The sequence below is a fragment of the Trachinotus anak genome, unplaced genomic scaffold (assembly GCF_046630095.1).
Source record: "Trachinotus anak isolate AG129_WGS33_773 ecotype Australia unplaced genomic scaffold, CSIRO_AGI_Tana_v1 ptg000012l, whole genome shotgun sequence".
NCBI classification, from domain to species: Eukaryota; Metazoa; Chordata; class Actinopteri; order Carangiformes; family Carangidae; genus Trachinotus; species Trachinotus anak.
The window spans coordinates 25,645,476-25,666,799 of NW_027273863.1; the positions used below are offsets into that span (position 1 = coordinate 25,645,476).

Genomic DNA, 21,324 nt, shown 5'->3' on the forward strand with positions numbered 1-21,324 from the left:
TGAATGAATTTTTAATGCTGCTTATCCACGCCACAAAAATATGCTAAGATATTAGCCGACTGATAAACCTGAACACCAAAGTCAGCCATCTGAGCAAAATGAATTAGCATTAGTATGTGACCTTTCATTTGTGCCAGAAATTGCTAAATGTTGACGCACGTTCAGATTTCATAGTACAGCTCTTTAAAGCCATTTTTTCATCTTTGTTTGAAGGAGCTATTTGTAAATTTGTTGTATTGGTACATAGCCAATGTTAGCATTAGCTGTTTACATACCAGTCCAGAAGAAACGTCGCAAGTTCAGCAGAAACTAAAAACAACCCTTTTGTTTGGCTTCTATTTCTATCACTTCTTTTCTTCTACTGAGGTTAGCATGCTAACCCACTAGCCCCAGCCCATTTGGCCCATCTTGTCACTTTCCGATACCGAGTCACTGTAGCATCCAAGCTTTCCTGAGGAAGAAGATGCTCAGAAGACATATTATAATGCAATGATGGCTGAAGCTCTTCCTAATACTGGTAAGTAAACAGCTGATAATGCTAACGTTGGCTTTGTAGCAATAGCAAAACTTATTAATAGCGCCTTTAACATTTCCAAGCTGGTTAGGTTATTTTGACTTTGTACAAGGTTTCTGTTTGATTTTGTCTATGCTGATAGCCACATGAAGTTCAAGTTGGTACTATTAAAAAAACAGTGGGATTTGAGGAAAAACATGAATGAATGAAAAGCCACAGCTATTCCAGATTAAAATACTGTACAGCAACATAAATGGAAAGCTTTTAACCAGGCTGGCTGCCCTCTTAAAATTAAATATGAGTCACTCTGCACTTAACAATTAACATGAGTACAAGCTCACGACAAAGTCAACAACATAGAACACCTGGTAGGTTTGAATTATTAACAAAGCAATTGTCAGGAGGGGTCAGAGGTCACGTTACTCAGCACACTCTGGTGTCAGAGAGTGGGCAGGAGCAGAGGTGTTGACTGGAGGCTCCACAGGAAGCAGCTGCTCATCGGCCCATCGTCCTCCTGTTGTCAGTTATCAGGTTATCAGGAAACACCCAGCACAAAGAGAGGTATCCACCAGGTGAAAAAAGAGATACCGACTCAAAAGGACGGTACTTTTCAAGAGATAGTGGGTCAGTTTAAGAGTCAGTTCTACCAAATTACACATAGGGATATTTATCTGAAAGCCTTTAAGCCTTTTACAAATGCAGGGACAACGCTTTCCCACGCTAAATTCTCAAAACTTCAGAGACATCGAGTTTTGGGAGATGAAGCACTCAGTGTCCTCCTCAGCTGCTTTATGGATAATTAAAAGGCATGTTGTTGTGGATCTGGAGAGCAGCTGTAGGGTGGATCCATGTGAGATTGCAGCTGACTCTGGGAGAGAGACTTGGAAACCTCTTTTGGTTGGACGACAATCAAACCGCCAGGGGGAAAACACAAGCAGACGGTTTCATGAGTTGTGAGAGAACAAGAAAAAGGTCCGGCACTGGCAATGAGACAGAAAGCACAGCTACAGAGGAGTGCTGTCACAGTGGCGAGAAGCTACATGGCCATAAACACACACGCTTAAGGACGGGATGCTGATTCGTCTGCATGTGAAATAGATTTGCTGGATGATGGGCCTGTTTCTGACAACTTACTAGGACCTGACAGGTCCCATGAAGACCTCTGGTTTACAGTGCGAGGTCCCATCTTCAAATAAATTAGATTTTCTCAACTGTTGGTAACTGTTCCTACAGGTTAATGACACCTGGTCACTTCAGTCTACAGAATTTCTAAGACCGCCTAACCAAGTGATTCAAGTTACAGGAGCTATTTGTAAGTTTTGCTTCAGATTGGACGCTACAGTGACTCAGTATGGGAAAGTGACCAGACAGTCTGTCCAGACTTGAGCAAGCTAGTTAGCATGCTGACTTCAGTGGAAAGAAGAGAAGGAGCGATAGAAATAGAAGCAAAAGAAAAGGATTGCTTTGTGAGTTCATGGTGAGTAAAGAGATGAAGTTTGATGCTGAACTTGCAACGTTTCTTTTAGACTGGTGAGTAAACAGCTGCTAATGCTAACGCTGGCTATGTAGCAATGGCAAAAACTCACAAATAGCTTCTTTAAGAATCACTAAAGTGGCTATCATGTAGGGGAACCGTGTGCCATGGTTTATGAGGCAAATGCATCATTAAAATCTATTTTAATAATCACAGAATGATTTTTTTGACCAAAAATTAAACATTTCTCTTTACTATTTCCTGTCATTTACTAACTCACAAGCATGTTAAACCTCAAGACACGTCAGGGTTTCCTGAAATACAGAGCACCTGCACTTAAGCCAGTTGGAGGTTATGGTTTTAACAGCCGTTTGCACTGACAACAAGAGGAGGAGACGCGTCAGAATCTCGTTCTTTCATCTGAGTGCACTGTTGTTTAAAAACGACACGATGTTTAATATGCAAAACCTTTTTCAAAAGGAAGATCTGCACTGAAAATATGTAGAAATATATTATGTCATTGGCAGCTGTTTGTCAAAATGGATGTATCTGCATGAGAAGCTAACCAGAAGCAGAGTGTCACAGCTGATCCCTGCAGCATGTAAATGCTCTAATAACAGTTTTCTCTCAGCCCAGCACCGTCATTATCACACTCCCAGAGCGTTAACTTTCTCAGCGCACTTCTGTCCAACACTGACAGTCAGACCACGTGTCTCCACTCTGACGTGTTCACTTTAAGCCACGATGAAGGAATTTCACAGTGACTTAACATCTGGAATCTCCTGTGTGTCCTTCCTGTGGATACTACACAATTTGTCTGCATCATATCATTTTTCAGTTGAAAACCTTCCAAAACAGCAAAAAACTCCCACACATGGTTTCACAATTTTGCAAATAATCTAATGCAGAAATGTGTAAATGCCTCTTACTCAACACTGAGTCCCTGTTCTCAGTAAATCAAATTGTTCATTTGTCCAGAAGTTTTGCTCGTGGCCTTTTATGAGTCTGAACATGTCTGACTGGAGTCTCTCTGGAAAGATCTGGTGATGAAACCTGGCTGACTCAGCAGGGTGTGTGAGGTTTCACCGCCTCGCCGCCGCTGCCGGGCCGGGTCACGACAGCCGGACTTTGACCTCGCGATTACCAAAACCAGGAAACATGTCAGTCTAAACAAGGAAATGATGGTGTAGTTGTAGTTGTTGTTTACACCTGCGCACAACTGTGCTGAGTCTACACTGACTGTTTTCATGTAATTAAAACCTTTTGTCTTTACTTTGAAAACAGACAATTGTGAACATGTGACGTGATTTTTAGTACAATTTTCAGATGTTTATCTCAACATATATGGAAAGTGTGACACTGTTCTGTGGTTGAATTGCTGACTAATAATCAATAACTGATACTGTCTCATCAAAACGTGCTACAACCTGTATGACATTACAACTCTGTCATTATCACATTATTCAGTAAATTAAAGCCATGTACACAGAACCTTTAAATGCTATTTATTTCTATTTTTGTTGATATTAACAGCATCAAGTGAACGAGAAAACAGATTTAGAGATGAATGACACTGGTGAAAAGGTCCAGGTTCCATTAATATGATAAAATCATTCATTTAAGTATCTTGTCTTTAAATTATTCATGTTGAATTTTAAAATGGAAAAACTTTATTTTATTTATCTATTTATTGTTCATATATTTACTCGGGTGACTTGGATAACGATATGTGTGTCACACATATTTACTTTTCCCACATCATAACGACAGTTTTGTGGCTTTAGAGGCTCTATGAATGTGGGCGTGAGGCCCGGCGTGCGAAGCTTCACCCTCACAGACAAACCTTCAAACATTCATTCATCAGAACCTGTTGACGACAGCAAACTTTTGTTTTGCTGCAGATGAGTCTATTTGAGTCACAGTGTCTCATTAACTATTCAGCTGCTCTCATTATGTTGTTGCTGGTAACTTGATCGGATTTCTGACACAGTGGATTCATGTGTTTATGACTCAGCCATGTATTCAGTGCAGTAAATAAACAGCAGAACAAAGGCAGGATCAAATACTAAATTCCTTACGACATATTTAGTACTTGAAATTGCTCCATTTTCTACTCTGGTGCTGTGACATGAGCAATAAATCTTTTACAAAGGGGCCCAAGTACGTGTGAATGCTCAGTAACATGCTCGCTGAAAAAGTAAGCTATGTCCTTATCATTTATAAACACACAAAATACCTGCAACCACCATTTATGATGTTCCCTTGAAGAGAGCAGCAAAAGCAACTCGGTCACCGACAGAAGGATGGACGTAGTGTTAACTCTGTCATCACACAGTCAGTCAGTCCGTCTCACATGGCGGCACGAGGCCCGAGCCACGGCTTTCGTACCAGTCTTCACAATCTTTTGAATGTACCCACACATCTGTGGCTTTCATGCAGATGCAGCACAAATAACATCGTTGGTCTGTGGTGCCCCTGATCCAATCACTTCCTCTTCCTATGTGACCCTGAGAAAAGTGCATCAGAGACCAAAAACAGTTCATGTTCTGCTGATCCAGCCACCTGCACACTGGGATCTTTGCACATTTGTAGCAGAACTGTTCGTTTTCTTTGAATTGGCTTGTCATTGAAACATTAGTGCCAGCACCTGGTCGCTGGCTCAGCTACAGACGACTGAGAAGATGCTTTTGGCTCCGGGCAGCCACATGAAACAACAAAGGGGTAAAAAAAAAAAAAAAAAAAAAGAAAAATACCTTGAGCTTTTTAACCCCCCAACTAGAAGATAAACACTTCTATCCTGTGCATGCAAGAAAGACGAACAAGTTCAAAGGAGATCTGGAAAAAGCCCTTTGAAAACAAACAGCTTTGAAGTGAAGAAATTCTAACTTGCTTTTCCTGCCTGGACCCATGTCTTTGTCAAAGCCTTCCTGCTTTTCAGTGGGAATATTTTTTACACAGGCGGCAGCCATTTTGGCTCGCCCAGGGCACAGATGTGTCCAAGGCCAGTGTGGGTCCTTAACCATGAGGATAGAGAGAGACAAGGACTGATAAATGTAATGTGGTCTGTGAGTTGCTCCTGGAGTCACCTGCTGCAGTGGAGCTGCTTAAAGGCCGACAGTCAGAGCAGCGTCCAGGTGTGAAAGCAGCAGCGGAGTGCGGCTGTAAAGAGCATGAATGCAGTCGACCAAATCCTGCATTGCTAAAAGTAAAACTAAATTCTCTTTTTCATTTGTTTTTCTGAGTGAGGAGGCGCTCTCAAGCTGTTTCTGGTTTACAGAACAAAGCGACTGTGAATCCCACAAGCCCAGGCTGTAATCTCAGTTATGCTTGCTGGGCAGCTTCCTTGTTTTCTTCTCACTGAGTCAAACATGCAACATCCACAGAAAAGGGCAATGGTGTTTTGTCTGCCATTTTTAGTCAGGCATTTTTTGGGGTGGGGGCCTCTGCGGACTAAAAAGAACCAGGACCGGGGACCGAGTGGTTTTGTTTCAAAGGAGAGATGAAGCCATGCTTCAACTTTAGGAGGTGACTCTTCTACTACTACGACTTTACACACAGATCAGACTTAAATCAAGAAATAACTGATTACAATTCGCAGTTTTAGTGAATTTGATTACTGCTCTTATGCAGTCCAGACGACTCCTCGTCGAGTCACTTCAGACTTCACTACAGCTGTGTCCCTCAGAAGACGCGGCTATATGTTGGACCCTTTGTGGCCCAGGAAAAGAAGGACACATTGAAATGAGTCAGTTGTGCCACAGAGATGCAGCGGTGTGACTACGCTAGGCAGATGTTTGTCTTCAAATACAGCCCCAGAATTGGTACACAGCGTCCAATCACATGTTACCTGCAATAAGCTCCTCCCACTGAGCACCTTACAAACATGAGGAGCAACTGTACCATTATTACTGTGTTTATTCTATCAAACACTGAATATTACCAGCGTTTATGTGTTGTCTACCTCTGCTTGTAACCACACAGATTATACTTTCCAGATTTCATGAAGCCAGACCACAGGAAACCCGGTTCTTGATTAAATAAAGCCACGTTATTTTCCTGTCCAAGAGCTATCGCTGAAAGGAAGATCAATGCTGGACTGTCTGCACGATGCACTGTAGAGTTTTTTTTAATTAAAGGGTAGAGAATATGAAAACAGGGTTGATAAAGGGGTAAAATGTCTGTCCGGGTTTGAACATATGTAAAAATCCAGGATAAGGCTTTTGAATGAGACCAAACCATCACAAAAAGCACAACTATGCAGTAAAACTAGTTTCTAAATCAAACAAATGTCCTGTCTGTGACTCATTAGTCACCACAATAATGCACGAAAAGCGATTCATCTCAGCCGCCATGTGAAGCAAACAGGCCAAATCAAACTCACGTGCGGGGAGGAATTCTGAATTCAAAGCAGAAAAATAAACTTTGCAAAGACTCTTGAACTTCCTGAAGATCTGCAGCTCAGGATCAATGATGACCTGATGCTGAACTAACTGAGCTTAGACCAGTTTCCACCACTAAAGACCACTTAGGCCCATAAAGGGGGGAAATGACCAAACTCCCCTCGCCAAAGCCCACCTGACCTACTTTCTCCTGCTGTGTGTGTGCGTGACAGTGTGCCTGAGAGAATGTGAGTGCACGTTTAAGACATTGTTTGTGTGAAAGCGAGCGTGGTCAAAAAAAAGTGTGCGCATAGAATGACATGTATTAAGCGTGCTGTGAGGAACTGTACTTGCAGGATGTTGTGTGTGTGTGTGTGTGTGTGTGTGTGTGTGTGTGTGTGTTACAGGCTGGCAGCTGAGGCCAGAGCTGCCATGTGTTGCCCAGCTGTGGTCGCCTGGCGCTGGTTGTGCAGACTCGTAGCGGAGGGAATGGGCAGAATATAAATACTGTCTTCCCCTCTCTGCTTTCTTCTTGGACAAACAACAGACGCCTTGTTGTACAACAAAGGGGTAGTTTCACCCTGAGAAACACACTGTGTGGCTGAAACAAATTGAAGCAGTAGTTCACTATGACCTGAAACTATCTGCAGTCAGTTAAATGCAGGGAAGTGGAGACGATGTAAGTAGGGTGAGGTACTGTTTCAGTTCTGGTTCTAATCTGTCAGATCTTTCTAAAATCAAAGGCCATTTTTGATACTATACAAGTCACCATTTCCAGCAGCAGCTTTCCCATTTATTTCAAGGAGCTCTTTGTGAGTTTATGCTATCACTATGTAGCCAACATTAGCATTAACAGCTGTTTACTTACCAGTCTAGAAGAAACAAGAACATCACAATTCATTCTTTTGCTCACCAAGAGCTGCGTCCAGTGGTGGAAAGCAACCCTCTTGTTTTGCTTCCACTTCTGCTGGTGTTAGCATGCTAACCAGATAGCCCTGGTCCAATCATCTCGTCCTTTTCGATACCGAGTCACTGTAGCATCGAGTCTACCCTGAGGAAGTAACCTCTTGTATTGTAGCTCTTACAAAGACTCTTAAGTAAACAGCTACTAATGTTAATGTTGGCTATGCAGCAATAGCGGAACTTAAAAATAGCCCCTTTAAATGATCTAATTACCTCTCTGTGTAGGAGTTGTCATAACTTGAGGTTCAAAATGCTTTTATGCACAAGAATTAACAAGAAACTATGCAGCATGCAATCCAGCACAATCTTGTCTCACTGATATCACGTTAACAGTTTGTTATTCACTCTCTTAACAACATATCAGAGCTGCATTACGTTAGTGCGAATGCAAACCAAACAATTCCTTCTGCTGCTGCTTCACATTAAAAGCATCAACTGGGAAAACATGGGATGGCTTTAATTGTGAAGCAGTCACAGGAAAAGCCGACAGACACCAACGCTACAGATGGTGAAATTATTGTTTTCACCAGCAGAACTTTTCTGCCCAGAGCTGGAGTGAAATCGGCAGTTAAATTTCTGTTAACACAAACACAACAACACCTCCTCTTCACTGCCTCACAATTACAGCTTTCCACTGACCAACCCCTGTAAAAGTTTTATTATGAAGCAGCTACAACTTCCATTTTGCAGTTGAAGCAAATATCAAAACTTCAATACATCCCCATGGTAAGAAACACTTACATACACTATATCATGAACCCCCCTCTTACTAACATCATACTTTTCTTTATTCTGTTGTCTTGAAAAAATCCAGCATGCTTCTCCCTATACTAAATCAAAATGAGGTTTTCCTCTCGTCTTGTTTATTGACCTATATTTTCACATTCTGCCTTTAATTTCTGATTTACCTATATCTCAGTTAGATCTAAGTTTAGGGAACAGGCCTTGATCTTCAGGTATAAAATCCCTTTGAAGCAGCTTGACCCAGTAAACTGCAGAGATAACCTTGTTTATTCTGTCTCGGGCTGTTTGCTCAGTTTAATGTGAGAAAGGCCTGATCCTGGGACATGCTTCAACCCACAGAGCTTTTAACTTCATCTAATGACTTCATGGCTTTTTTGGAAAAGTGTCAAGTCACTGAGTGCACTCGCATAGACAGTCTAATAATTGTGCTGGCTTGGCCGGAGAAGAACTGGGTTAAGTGGCCAGGCGAGGGTGGAATTAACTCAAGACTTACTCTGCAGTGCATGTGTAAACAAAATGAAAGGTTCTGTTTTATCACTGGAGACCTCAAAGTGTATTTAAATCACCATATTTCACACAGTGTAATGAGAAAGTTGTCCTGTGGGACATAACTACAAAGATCTACAGCTACTACAGTTCTTGAGGCGAGCTCAAGGACACTGGTCGACACTTTTCATGAAGACACCGCTCAGAATTGGTCTTTTGGGTTTTGGAAGGATTCACTAGAGCTCAAACTACTTCAAAATATATTCACTTAATAACAAGAAGACAAGGCTTGAATTAGTCGATCCTCAAATATATGAAAATATTTCATGTTTGACCTTAGTGAAACTGGGATTATAATATTCAAAATGTGGTTCAGTGTTGAGAAGATGGTTCTGGACAAAGACAAAATGTATTTTCTGGTCAAGAATCATTTCAAACCAAGCCAGGATGAAGGCATCCAGAGTCTAATCCAGCAACCCAACAAAAACAAACTGTTTATTCATCGGCCAACATTCCTCACACCAAAACAGGACAACAGGGCCAGATACGTCTGATTTACAACATCACTGTAGATCAGATCTGCAAAGTTTGCCAAAATCACCACATTCTTTCTTTATAATCTGCTTCGTTCAAGAGGTTACACTGAGAAGTTCTTCTTCAGTCTGTTGAGTGTCCCAGTTAGCATCAATTCGATGATTTAAAGAAAACATCTGGGTGAGATAGATATGGTTTGTAATTCAGAGTCTTTTAGAAATCTCATCTTTAACCCAGTTTTACCCAAGACATTTCTTTGACCCACAAATCACCAAATCTTTGCTTGTTGGAAAGTACCCCTCCTAACCTCAGCAAGCTGCAGTTCCCCAGCAGGTACAGTGGATCTCGCTTGCTTTCTCATGTCAGACTTCTACACTCTCAAGCCAACCATGCATCCTCACTTTATCCAACTCTGCATGTTGTGAGGCCAAGATTTGGCTCCCAGAAAACAATATTAAGGAGAGACAGGGCTTCACCTGGTTCTCTTCAACTCTCCAACTTCATCTCTTGCAGACGTTGGATCTTACTGGGAAAATGAAGCGTTCACAGATGAGACAGACTGATAGTGGTGGGAAGAGTGAGCGTGACAGGCAGATGAACATCTTTCTCTCGCTGCTGTGAATGAACATAAGGCTGCAGTGAGTCCATCTTTACAAAGAGCTGTTGCTCGTACACTGAGGGTTTTTGTTCAGAGCAGCTGAAGCAAATCTATTGGTTGATCCAATTGGTTGCTCACTTCCTGATTAAGCAAAGAACGGTAACTTCTTACTCACCAAAGAAAAAATTCAGTTTCGAAATAACATAATGTGGCATTTGATGGTTCAGTTTATCCACATTAGTCACTAGTAAAGGTATTTAAAGGATAAAAAGGAATGAGTGGACTGATGATCGTCAGTGGTAAAGGAATTAATAGTAAACACCAAAATGGAAAAGTACATAAGTGTCCAAACTAGTACTGATATTCTGCTAGGTGAAAATGCCCCAGACTTTGTTTTTTTTTTTTTTTAGTCAAAGATACAACAGATCATAAATATGCAGTTTCAAAAGATACTGCAATAACTCTCACAGGTGTTCAGTAATCAGGAGAGAGACCTTGATGTCTTAAAAAAGATGCACTTATTGCATTTTTGGCTCCATGCAACGTAGAAAAATCAATCAGCTGCATCAAATCAGATCCTTAATGACCCAACTTTTCATCTTCCTCTAATAGCCAGAGTTAAGATAAGTACTCTGAGGAGTCCTCAGAGGAGAAGACCTGCACTCTCACAAGGTAACAGGATCGCATGAGAAAGAGCTAATTAGTGGAAATGGATGTTTGGTTTTTTTGGTTGTGTCTAGCCTTATGTTGTGTGTGTTTGTGTGGACGGGGGTTTCCAGGAAGCTGCTGTCAACACAGATCTAGGATCAGATAACCTCCCTCCTACTTCTCTCTCAGACCTGATCAGAAACAGAACTGTATGTGTCCAAGATGGCCAAGACAATACGCAACATCCTTTTAAGTTATGGTGAAAACATTCAAAAGGTCAAAACCTCTCAAACATTTTTACTCAGGGATGTTCTGGTCATTAAAACCACAAAGAGCAACCAACACTGGGAAAGTTAAGGGTTGAAGGCCATAATCAGAAGTACCTAAGTCATGGTGGTTAATGGAGAACTATTTTAAAAAGTTCTGATGCGCAACTGAGCTAAGAGTTGGGTTATGCTAGAAAAGAACATGTCGTCCAACTACATCAGAAGGTAAAGTGAAGAGTGTGAATGTTGGATCATTGGTTTTAGAAATTTAAAGAACAGCCATAGCCAATTCCAACAACATCAGTGCTGTGGGGAGGGAGTTCGAAGATAGTAGACCATCCAATAAGCAGTTCTGATGAAGACTCCTGGAACCGTAACATCTGGGGCGCCTGCCACCATTTGCATGCCCCAGTTAATTTATTCAGATCTGAAACATAGGTCTTGAGTCAGTATGGATTCACAATGGGTCATCTGGTTCCAAAGCCAAAAACCAGATGCAGAGATAGCTGCAGCACCTTGGAGACAAGCCATTGAGAGCCTAACAGGAAATCATGGGCAGGGGGAGTACAGATGCAATGGACAACCTCATTGTGACTCTTCTTCAAACCCCTGCCGTCAGACATATGTTTCATCTTAAAGGCACTTTTTTCTGTCCCTCTAGGGAAAAAGGAAGACCGCTTCCTTCCTGCAGGTGTTTCTATTAAATTATTACAGCAGTTTTACAGCCAGGTGAAATTTTGGACAGTTATTTTGTGGGTCAGGTGTGTGTGCATGTCCAATGGGTGTGTATTATATAATGCTTTGTCTATGACAAGTGTAAACTGCCTTTAGCTATGTACACCCAGATCCAAACACTCCTGCAGCACAGTGTGGCCTCGTCAGTGAAGGTAAATCAAACAGGGACGGATCCAGAAACTTCCAGTCCTGGTTTTAATTGACCATTTCAACAGGGGGGGAACCGCGACACACCAGGAGGCTGAGGGATTAGTGTCAGGAGAGTATCTCAGATTAAAACCTGCTTTACTGAATTCTTTAAATATCACCTCTGCAGCCACCGAACCAAGAAATGACCTCTCATGCAGCAGCATAACAGTTCGTACCGTAAAGTACGTACGCCAGGTTGATTCTGGGGGAAAATATGTAGGCATGTCACCTACAGGTAGAGTGATGGTTTTTATCATTATCTTAATGGAGTTTCTGCTTTATTGCACAATGACAGCGAGGTCATCGAGAGGTCGGGTGACAGCAAAGGTCATGAGCTGCATCTGAACTGACGTACTTTGTACTTTTGTGAGCACCTGAACTTTCAAACACCGAGTTTGGCTTAGTCTCTACATTGTTTAACAAAATACTCAAGTTCTTGAGTGAGAACTGAGTTCTGGACATTTTATATTATGAACAAACCTCTGTCATAATTACTATGGCCACTAGATGTTGACTAGCAACAAAATGTAACTATGGGTCGTAATAACCTGCTGCACAGACGACCTGTGGGCTCATTTTTCTACTGGAGGACAGTCTCGCATTTTCTCTATACATCCATCACATCTTTCTGCATACAATGTTCTGTATGAGCACACGTGTGAAGGGAGCTGGAGAGAGTGAGAGGTGAGGAAGTGCCCGGACCCAGAGGAATGTTTAGAGCCATCCGGGCAGGAAGACGAAACTTTGTAGAACAGCCGGCAGAGAACAGAGGGAGAGGAAGGTGATGAAACAGTAAAGAGGACACAGAGATTTATGAATGGAGGGAGAGAAAAGAGGAACGTGATAACAAATGATTTAGTGCCCTTGCTGAAGGTTCTCAGTGTCATCAAACTGAAGACTTGGAGTTTGAAAGGTTTTCACAAAAACACCTCACGCAGGACTAAATGATTGTGATGCACTCCTGTTGTTTACAGCTGTGACTGAGCTTAAACAGGTCAAAGGAGATTCAACATTTTTTTGAAATTAAAAGAAAAACAAAGACAATTTTAACACTAATCCTGGATTCCTAATCCTCTAAACTGATGCGTTTGCAGTCAAAACATATGTGTGGGCTCAGCCTTCACCACCAAGGACCGGCCTCGTCGTCTGTGGCGGCCTCTTTATCACAATAACATGGACCTACACACACAAGGCTGCTATTGTAGCATCTAAATCATGGATTAACCTACAACTGACACAAGAAGCAGATGTGGAAGAACCTGGAGGACAATCTGGAGATCAACAACGGAGATTCAGACCTTTGGAATCGATGACACACGTGCCCACATTCGCTTCCTGATTGGGTGTCATCAGTCACGACTACCCGTGGTGAACGCCACATGGATAACAAATTACAAGCGTTGACAACCTCATTGTCCTTGCTAACAGCTAATGTGCAGGTAATGCTACAGCTGCTTTTACTGTTCCTACAACTAACCATCTGCAGAGAGCTCAAACAGAGAGCTGTTCACACCGGCATACACATGCCCAGTGTACGTGAACGGTCATGTGATTCAGGTTTTTTAGGTGCGTTAGTATGGATGGAGATTTTTTTTTTTTGTCTGCAAAATATATATCTCTGAATCTGAAAACTGGAAGGCCAGGTTGCCCCAGCAGCTCACCTAGGTCCTTATCGCAGCAGGTTGACCCCCCCCCAACCCCAACCCCACCACCCCACCCCCGTCCTGTCTCTCTTTACTACGTCTATGAAATAAAGCCAAAATGCAAAGAAAACAGTTCAGTTCCTGTGGCTCCTTAGTTCATAAAACTCTTAAGTCGAAATCGGCTGTAAAAGAATTAATTAGCACAATGATTTAAACTAATCGTTTCAGCACTGTAGGAAACTTTGTCCTCTTCCTCCTCTGCTGAAGGAGGAGTTCAGCTACAGAACAGCTGAGAGCAACAAGTTGCTCAAGGGCACTTCAGCAGGGTGGACGCTTTAAGTCTACAAAATTCTACCACACAAAGTCCAATGTCTCTCTACCTGCTTCGCCACCAGTCTGCTGAGCTGCTCATTAAAATGACAAATTAAAATGAAAATGTTGGAACGCGCTCACCACTGCAGGCAAAGGAGGAAATAAAAATAAATAGGTTTCCTGTCTGGGCCTGGGTCTGGGTCTGGGGCTACAGGCCTGCCTGAGACTTTGTTTGATTTCCCACAGCCACAGTTGCCCCTATGCCCCACATACAGTCGGTTGACAGCGGTGAGACTAGTTTGAGATCGAGTGCAGGCGGCTCTGGCTCGTGTCCAGAGTGTCTGCCTCCTTGAGTAGGTGTTATTTCAGCAGCGGCATAAGAAGCCATGACTGAGCCAGCAGCCTTTTTTTAACTCACATTAAAATGACGTGAGACATAAGATGCCGACTGCCTATATGTGAGTCTGGGAAAGAAACTTCATTTGGAACTGAGACACAGTTTGGGGATCAAAAAGTATGTGGACGCCCCTTTTTTTCCGGCTTTGTTTAGTTCAAACTAAGGGAAATTTCATTGCTACAACATACAATGAAACTTTAGACAATGGTGTTCTTTCAATTTTATGTCAACAGTTTGAATTTGTTTCTTCCCTGTTTCAACATGACGCTGCTCACGAGCACAAAGCCAGATCCACACAGAAACGGTTTCACTGGTCTCAGTTCAGGCTGGAGATTTTAGGTGTCCACGTACCTGTTCCATACCTAGGTCACATGATAGCAACTAAACCATCTCCATTAAAACCAGGCAGCTCCATTCAGTGAGGAAGATCATGATGTTTGGTTGAAATCATAGAAAGTAAATGGACTTTGTGTTTAGAATTTCTTTTGTCAAGTTGCTGTTTCCCAGATCAAGTTTGTCCACATACTTTTGGCCATATTCTGTATCTGTATTTTTATTTTTGGTGTTCATTAGTCTCCCACGACTTTCTTTCTACTATAGACAGGGGCCTAAACAGGACACATGACTGCTCTCAGATTCCTCAGTCTCTGATTGGTCACTTGTCGGGGTGACCTCAGTAAACCTGCAGACTGAGCAGGAATTCAGCTGTATGTACACCACAGTTGTCCTGCGAGGACAACGAGGAGCAGGGGGGATGTGGGAGGGGGCATCTGCAGTGCACAAAATGACAAATCTGCTAGCTGTTTAAATTCCTTTAAACCGCTCCACAGGTGTCGGGTTTCAGCTTTAAAACAAGCCCCGCAGAAGCCGAGGGAGGGAAGAGAAACACTCTGACGCAGCAGAGGAACTCGTACATGGTTAAAATGAAGCAGTATAAACTGGGCAGGGCTTTGTTTGTTGTGGTGAGCCTATTAACGTCTATGATTGGGCTGTTACTTTTCATGGCTTTAATGAGAAATGCAGGCAGCTGAAGCTCGTGGGAGGAGGAGGAGCAGGAGAGACTTGGAGAGTAAAAAGCCCCGTAGGTTCCCCGTAGGTTTGAGGTCCACAGGAGTCCTGAAAACCAGGTTAACGATCTTCAACGATCAGATTCTGACAGGCTTATTTTGGAAGGATAACTTTGCGTGTGATTTTTATTTATTACAGCCCTGAAGTAGCAGCTCTCAGCGAAGTTCAAACCTCTGAACGGCTCATCACCAACACTGAGCTCAGGCTGCCAAAGCTGCAGCGCCGATCATTTCTCTTCCTGGGTTCATTTTCCAACACAATAGCCGATTAATGCAACACAGCTCTGCAGACCTGGATATTCTCACCTACTGAGAAAACTGATGCACAAAATTTCTTCAAATCTTTGCTTTTTTTTCCTCTCAATCACAAGATTTTCATTCATTTTTACCTTCATAGCCCCCTAAAAAAATCACTCAAATAAAACAAACTGAGAAAGAATGATCTTTCTTAGGCTGAAGTGCCTGGTCACAACACACTGGTGTTCAGATGTTAAAAGTTAAAAATCTGCCAAAAAAGTTGGCAGATTCACCCAGAGTGATTTTCAGCTGCTAAAGAACATCTCCTCATCTTCGCTCTGCTACTTATTTTTATCCAGTGTCAGACAATTTTTGTTGTGTGCAAAAAGGAAAAAGTGATGATGGTAATTTTACTTGATTGAGCCAGTCAGGTCTTTTATTTCATTTCCTATTTATCACCGCTGCAACTACCTTTTTAAAATGAATCATCCGACTAAAAGTCAAACATGTAGAGCCCTAGGTGATATCTTCCAAAGTTATTTAACCTGAAATGATATAAAAACATCTGAGAAGCTGAAATCTGTGGATGTTCGGTCATAAACTTAATAGTCATTCATCAATTATCAGAACTATTTACATTTTATTTTTGAAACCCCTAACTCTCAGATACCGACTTGCAAATCTGAACTTCAATACGCATGCAAATCACAGAGATTCAAAGAGGAAAAAAGTTCAATTCTATGCAAATGTCCATGTTCAGCCTGATTAAGTGCAACAACCAGCAGCACTTGTTCCCCTAACTGGAAACGAAAGTCACTTCCTTCTCCACTCCACCATGATAAAACCGGCTTCTTAACTTAATAACTTAATAGAAGAAAAGAAGACGCACAAGGAAGAAATGCTACAAGCTAACGGAGGCATGATGGGGTGCAGATAATGGGGACATAAGATTTGATGAAGCTTTTCAGGCATCAGTTCTTAAGCAGTCTGGTCTTTTTCATGTCTTTACAAATGTAAAAAGGTAAATGTACAGCCTGTTAATCATAGGTCTGACTGATCTCTGGTCTGTTCTGGATCCAGGTCTCTGTTCTCTGCGTCTGATGTTCTGAACCTGACTGCAAACCCACACCTGAGGCAGACCTGATGTTTGATTGGTGGACAGGTGGAACCCCGCCCACCAGTTCAAATAAAAACAAACCCTGGAACTGTCTGAAAGGCTCAACGACCGACTCCACTGTGTCAACACACACACACACACTCACACTCACACTCACACACACTCCACCTTCTAACACAACTGCAGGTCTCTGTGCCTCAAAGCACAAACTGATCCACTGCTGGCTGCTGGATATCGGCCAATCAGAGACGCCCACCGACTAGGATCGCTCTCCTCTGCAGCCTTCAGGGTGTCGGGCTTTGAAACCTGGATGAAACCTGCCTCGTCCTGCCTGCAACAGCTGCTGGTGTTGGTTTCAGTGGAGAGTATCAGTGCTTCAGAAAGCCACCAGAGAAGTTTTTCCACTCTGAGAATAAGAATTCATATTTGTGGGTTCTCACTTTTCACATTAACATGGTAATATACAAAACTACAGAACAGGTTCGGAGGTTTTTAGGTCTGTTATGGCTTAGATGTGGTAAAATTAACTTCCAATATGATTATCTTACCAGAATGAAAGTGGTTTTGAAACCACATCTGGACTCGGATTGATGGTATTTCTTTAGGTGAGACACCAAACACTTACTGTCTTGACATTATGCAATGATTTTGTAAAGATACATGTAGGAATGAGCATAATACATGAACTGAATGACAACAAAACCCGTTATTGCAGGAATACAACTCATATTTGGTGGCTGTGATAAAGGAGGAAGCTCCATCACTTCAGAAGAGAACTACATGATTGGCCAAAATCCAATGTGCATGAAGCCAGTACACATCCATACATGAGTCTGTCCCTAAAACATCAACTTCTGTTAGAAAATATCAGCTACTAGCAGCTTACATCCAAACACTCGGCTAAGTTGTGCTTGTCCTCAACACTTTAAATCAGGTCCTGTCTGTGCAGCATGTTTCTGTGTTTGGCAGCTTCTCCCTGCATCAGACTAAAACCTGCACAGGATGAAAAGCGATTCTGGAAGTCGTTGGACAGGAAAACCGATTCATGTTTCAAGAAAATGACAAAGTGATGAAAACCTGCAGTCTGGATTTGTGGTCAGACTCTATTTATAGCCCCTGAACTGACCCTGGTCCAGACTGTTTTGGCTGCAACTCAGTAATTAGACACGAGAAAACTCCCGCTAAAAGATGTCTCACCGTCAACACATTTGTGTCCCTTTGGTTTGAGACAATGTGCTTTGCTGTATCTCTTCTATGTAACATTCAGTTAAACTGAGGCTGGTGTCTCTGACCTTTGACCTCATTAAACAAAGTATAGAAGTGTTTTCAGCTGACATTCATAGGAGAAGCTTCTCCTCATCATCATCCTCCTCCCAAAACACCGTGAACCACAGTCAGTTCAGTGTCTGCAGGCACCGAGTGCTGAAAATAACACACTCTTGACGAGTGTTGTGAATAACACTGGCTGTGTTTACACTGGTCATTCATTAGTTCAGTTTAACAGCTTCATCGGACCTGTGACACCCTGCAACTGAAGTTAACAGAAGACAAGCGAATGATCCTGATGATGGTGGTAACTACTGCTTGTCTCAGTGATGAAACACCTCAGTAAATCTAAGACGTCAGACAAAACACAAACAGAAATTAATTTGATGAGTCAGGATTGAATCAGAAAATGCATAAGTGCAGCTGAAAAGTTTTGCAAAACCCCAAAAGTTAAAAAATAAATAAATTCTGTGATTAAAGCCAAAAAATCTGGATTAGACCGTTTGTCAAACACCAACTATACTGGATTAAAACTGGGATTTAACACCAAACATTTTGTTAAAACTGGAATGATGAGATTAAAACTGAGTGAAATTATTGATTAAACATAAATATTAGGGTTTTACAGGCCTTTTCAAGAATAAACCAGAAAAGGTTAAAAAAAATAATGTTATGCAGCTAAAAATTCAAGATTAAATATTTAAATTTGAGGTTACACTCAAAACACACACAAAAGAAATTTGTAAAACAAATTGGGATTAAACATTTAAATTTGGGATTAAAACCAAAATAAATAACTGATTAAACACAAATACTGAGGTTCTACGAGCCTTTTAAAGAATTAACCAGAAAAGTTGTTATTATATTATGCAACTGAAAATTCAGGATTAAAGTTTAAAGTCAGAGATTGCACTCAAATCTTTAGAAAAAATGTTGGGATATTTTGAATTTTAGGATTAAAATCGGACATTTTTGTAAAACCTGACACTTTAGGATTAAAACTGAAAATTGTGTGTTTCACCACAAATGGGGGGGGGGGTCCGAAAATTCAAGATTATACTGAAACAATTCAGTAAAAAACTCAAAAACGAAGAAATTTCTTTCTGGAAATCCAAAAATTAAATTTGAATCTCGATTTCTATCTTTAGGCTAATGAAAATGCTAAAAGGTGACAAGCAGAAAACAGAACGTCCTCCAAACAAGGATGAAGAATTAAATACAAAACAGTTTCTGAACTCAAGATGTACCCATGATGTCTTTTGTCTTTTACACTGAAGGAGTGAACCAGGAACCTGAAAGAGGCTCCTCACAGTTAAAGGACAGATGAAGGTTCGATGACCTTTATCAACAGAGCGTCTTTGTCCAGCCTCATCTAAACTGTCTTCACTATAAATATGAAACACTCCGGTTTCCTTCCCGGTCCACATTCCTCCCTGCTCAAACCACTGGCCTCCGTCTGCAGGAGCTGGAAGCTGGTTTACTTCCTTGTCAAATGCCCTTTTCCTTAAAGACTGGGCTCTTTGTTTCGGCTGCGATTAGCTGGCAGATATAAAGGCAGGCAGGCCGATATTTGAGCCGATTGTGCACGCCTGCCTGCTTCTGGCACTCACAAATATTCCCCCTCTCTCTCTCTCTCTCTCTCTCTGAGATTTCCAGGGAAAGCTCAGCAGCCAGATGTACTGTACACACTCGTCATGAGACATCTCTGCTGCAGGGGAAGAAAAAAGCTCTTCAACCTCACAGTGTTTGTTTTGCTCAGGCTGAAAGCTCACACAGGCACCTATGAGCTCAGTGGGTCACGTGACCTTTGGCCTTTCATGCTGCTGAAAACCTCTCTGGACTTTGAAAAACGGATGAGCACCAATCAGAAAGCAGGCAGTCTGTCAACCAGGAAGCAGAACTTCTTCTCACTGTTACACCACTGCCTGAAGAGAAACCAGTTTTAAATCGTTTGTTTTGTTTTCTCTGAGCCAACCCGTCAGCGAAATGTCAGCCACAGCGGTGACAGACTCTTTCCCTAAAAGCCTGGAGAAAACACCGAGGAATGACTCAGGTGTTGCTGCCGTTACCTGGCCGACGTCATCACAGAGAGCCGTGGGTATACTGACACCGTAAATCCACCGCAGTTATTGCTTAAATTAGCTGTGAGTCACAACTGGTGACAGATTTACACAGACAGGACTGCGGTTCATTATCATGGAGAACAAACCCACCTGAACCAGGGTCACCCACCCTCCCACCTGCTGATTGGTCCACAGAGCTCACACACCTGCTAGACTGACCAAAGCCACCATGACTGAAACTGATGTTTCGCACTTTTGTTTGAATTGTTTCCACTCCTCTTAGGATGACAAGACATTTTCAGGGTGTCAAAAGGATTAATAACAACTTTTCTTACAAAAAAAAGGAAGAAAAAAAAAGTTTTATAGAAGATTTTTAGGTCATAATGAACAAAAGCTCAAGATAAACTTAAAATGATTCAGACAAAAGTTATTAATCAAACACAAAGTGGAACATTCACATCAGCTTCACCATAACTTCCCCATAAATCTAATAAAATGACTGAAGCAGCTTTTAAAGCACTGACACTGGAAGGAGGCTCCTGAAACTGCAGAGTCCAGGACAAGAACCAGACCAGAACAAGGACTCAACAAGCGGCTGTCTGCTGAGCTGGCCAATCAACCCCCGTGGGCTACAGGTTCAGACTTCTATTAATAGCTTTACAGGGCTTTTTTTCTTCTTCTTCTTCTTGGAGGAAACGAGAAAAGAGGTGCGGAAATACCACAGATCCACTGGGACCCCGTCCAAACCCCAGTCTGACCAGCACGGTCCCTGTAACATCCCTGTGATATACCTACAGGGGCCCACAGTGCGTGTGTGGCATCCTGCTATGACTTTAGGGCCAATTTGAAGAACTTTATGGCACCTTTACTCCCATATAACCCCTGTCATGCTTCAATAGAGTCATATAGTGAGCTGATGTTGACCTCACTGTGTTTATTTCCATATTGACGCATCTCACAATGACTTTGTGGAGCTCTGCGGTGAGTTAATACTCACTTTATTGCTGCACAGATTCAATCAACAATCATCTGCAGAATAACACGTTTAAAGATGTTTTCATGTCTTAAAAGTTCTGCTCAGGAGTAAAAGTCTTCTGAAACCAAACAGCTGCAGAGAGAAAGCGCCTGGAGTCCATCCTGTCCAACAGCCTGTCCAACAGCCTGTCCAACAGCCTGTCCAACAGCCTGTCCAACAGGACATGAAGCAGAGAAAGACCTGAGCGGTGCCTTCTTACCTCCGTGAAGAAGTTATCCATCGCCCTCGTTATTTCAGTCCCCGGGGGTTTACTGTGGACACCCAGCTCCTGTGCTGATGCTGTGACTCCAGGCAGAGCGAGAGGAGGCAGATCCCGGAGCGTCAGTCCATGCTCTTCCTCCGGGGGTCTGCAGGACGCAGCGCAGCGGCTGGAGTCAGTGCAGAGCTACAGCAGTGGATTCACTCTTTGTTTCATGAGTTACTGCTCCAGCAGAGACACCGGGAGCTCTTTAAAAGAAAGAAAAGAAGAAACTTGCGGGTCTCCTGCTGCCGGAGCCCAGGCTCCTCTCCGACCGGTGGCTCGGTGGCCGGTCCGCTTGGTCAACAGTCACCAGGAGCGAGCTCCTGAGAGGCCGGTAAACTTTGGAGACGCTCCGTCAGTCAGTCAGTCAGACCGGGCACAATGATCCTGAGGCTCCACCCCCAGCGGCGCCCCC

At 42.4% G+C, this 21,324-nt stretch overlaps 1 protein-coding gene across 1 annotated transcript in view; it reads right to left on the minus strand.

Moving 5' to 3' along the window:
- myo10 (myosin X) overlaps positions 1–20,964 on the minus strand; it is a 120,418-nt gene extending 99,454 nt beyond the window's left edge. The window contains exon 1 of the mRNA XM_071492690.1: positions 20,868–20,964. Coding sequence (XP_071348791.1) covers positions 20,868–20,888 — 21 coding nt within the window. The 5' untranslated portion in view covers positions 20,889–20,964. The remainder of the gene's footprint in view (positions 1–20,867) is intronic.
- Between the last annotated feature and the right edge of the window lie 360 nt (positions 20,965–21,324).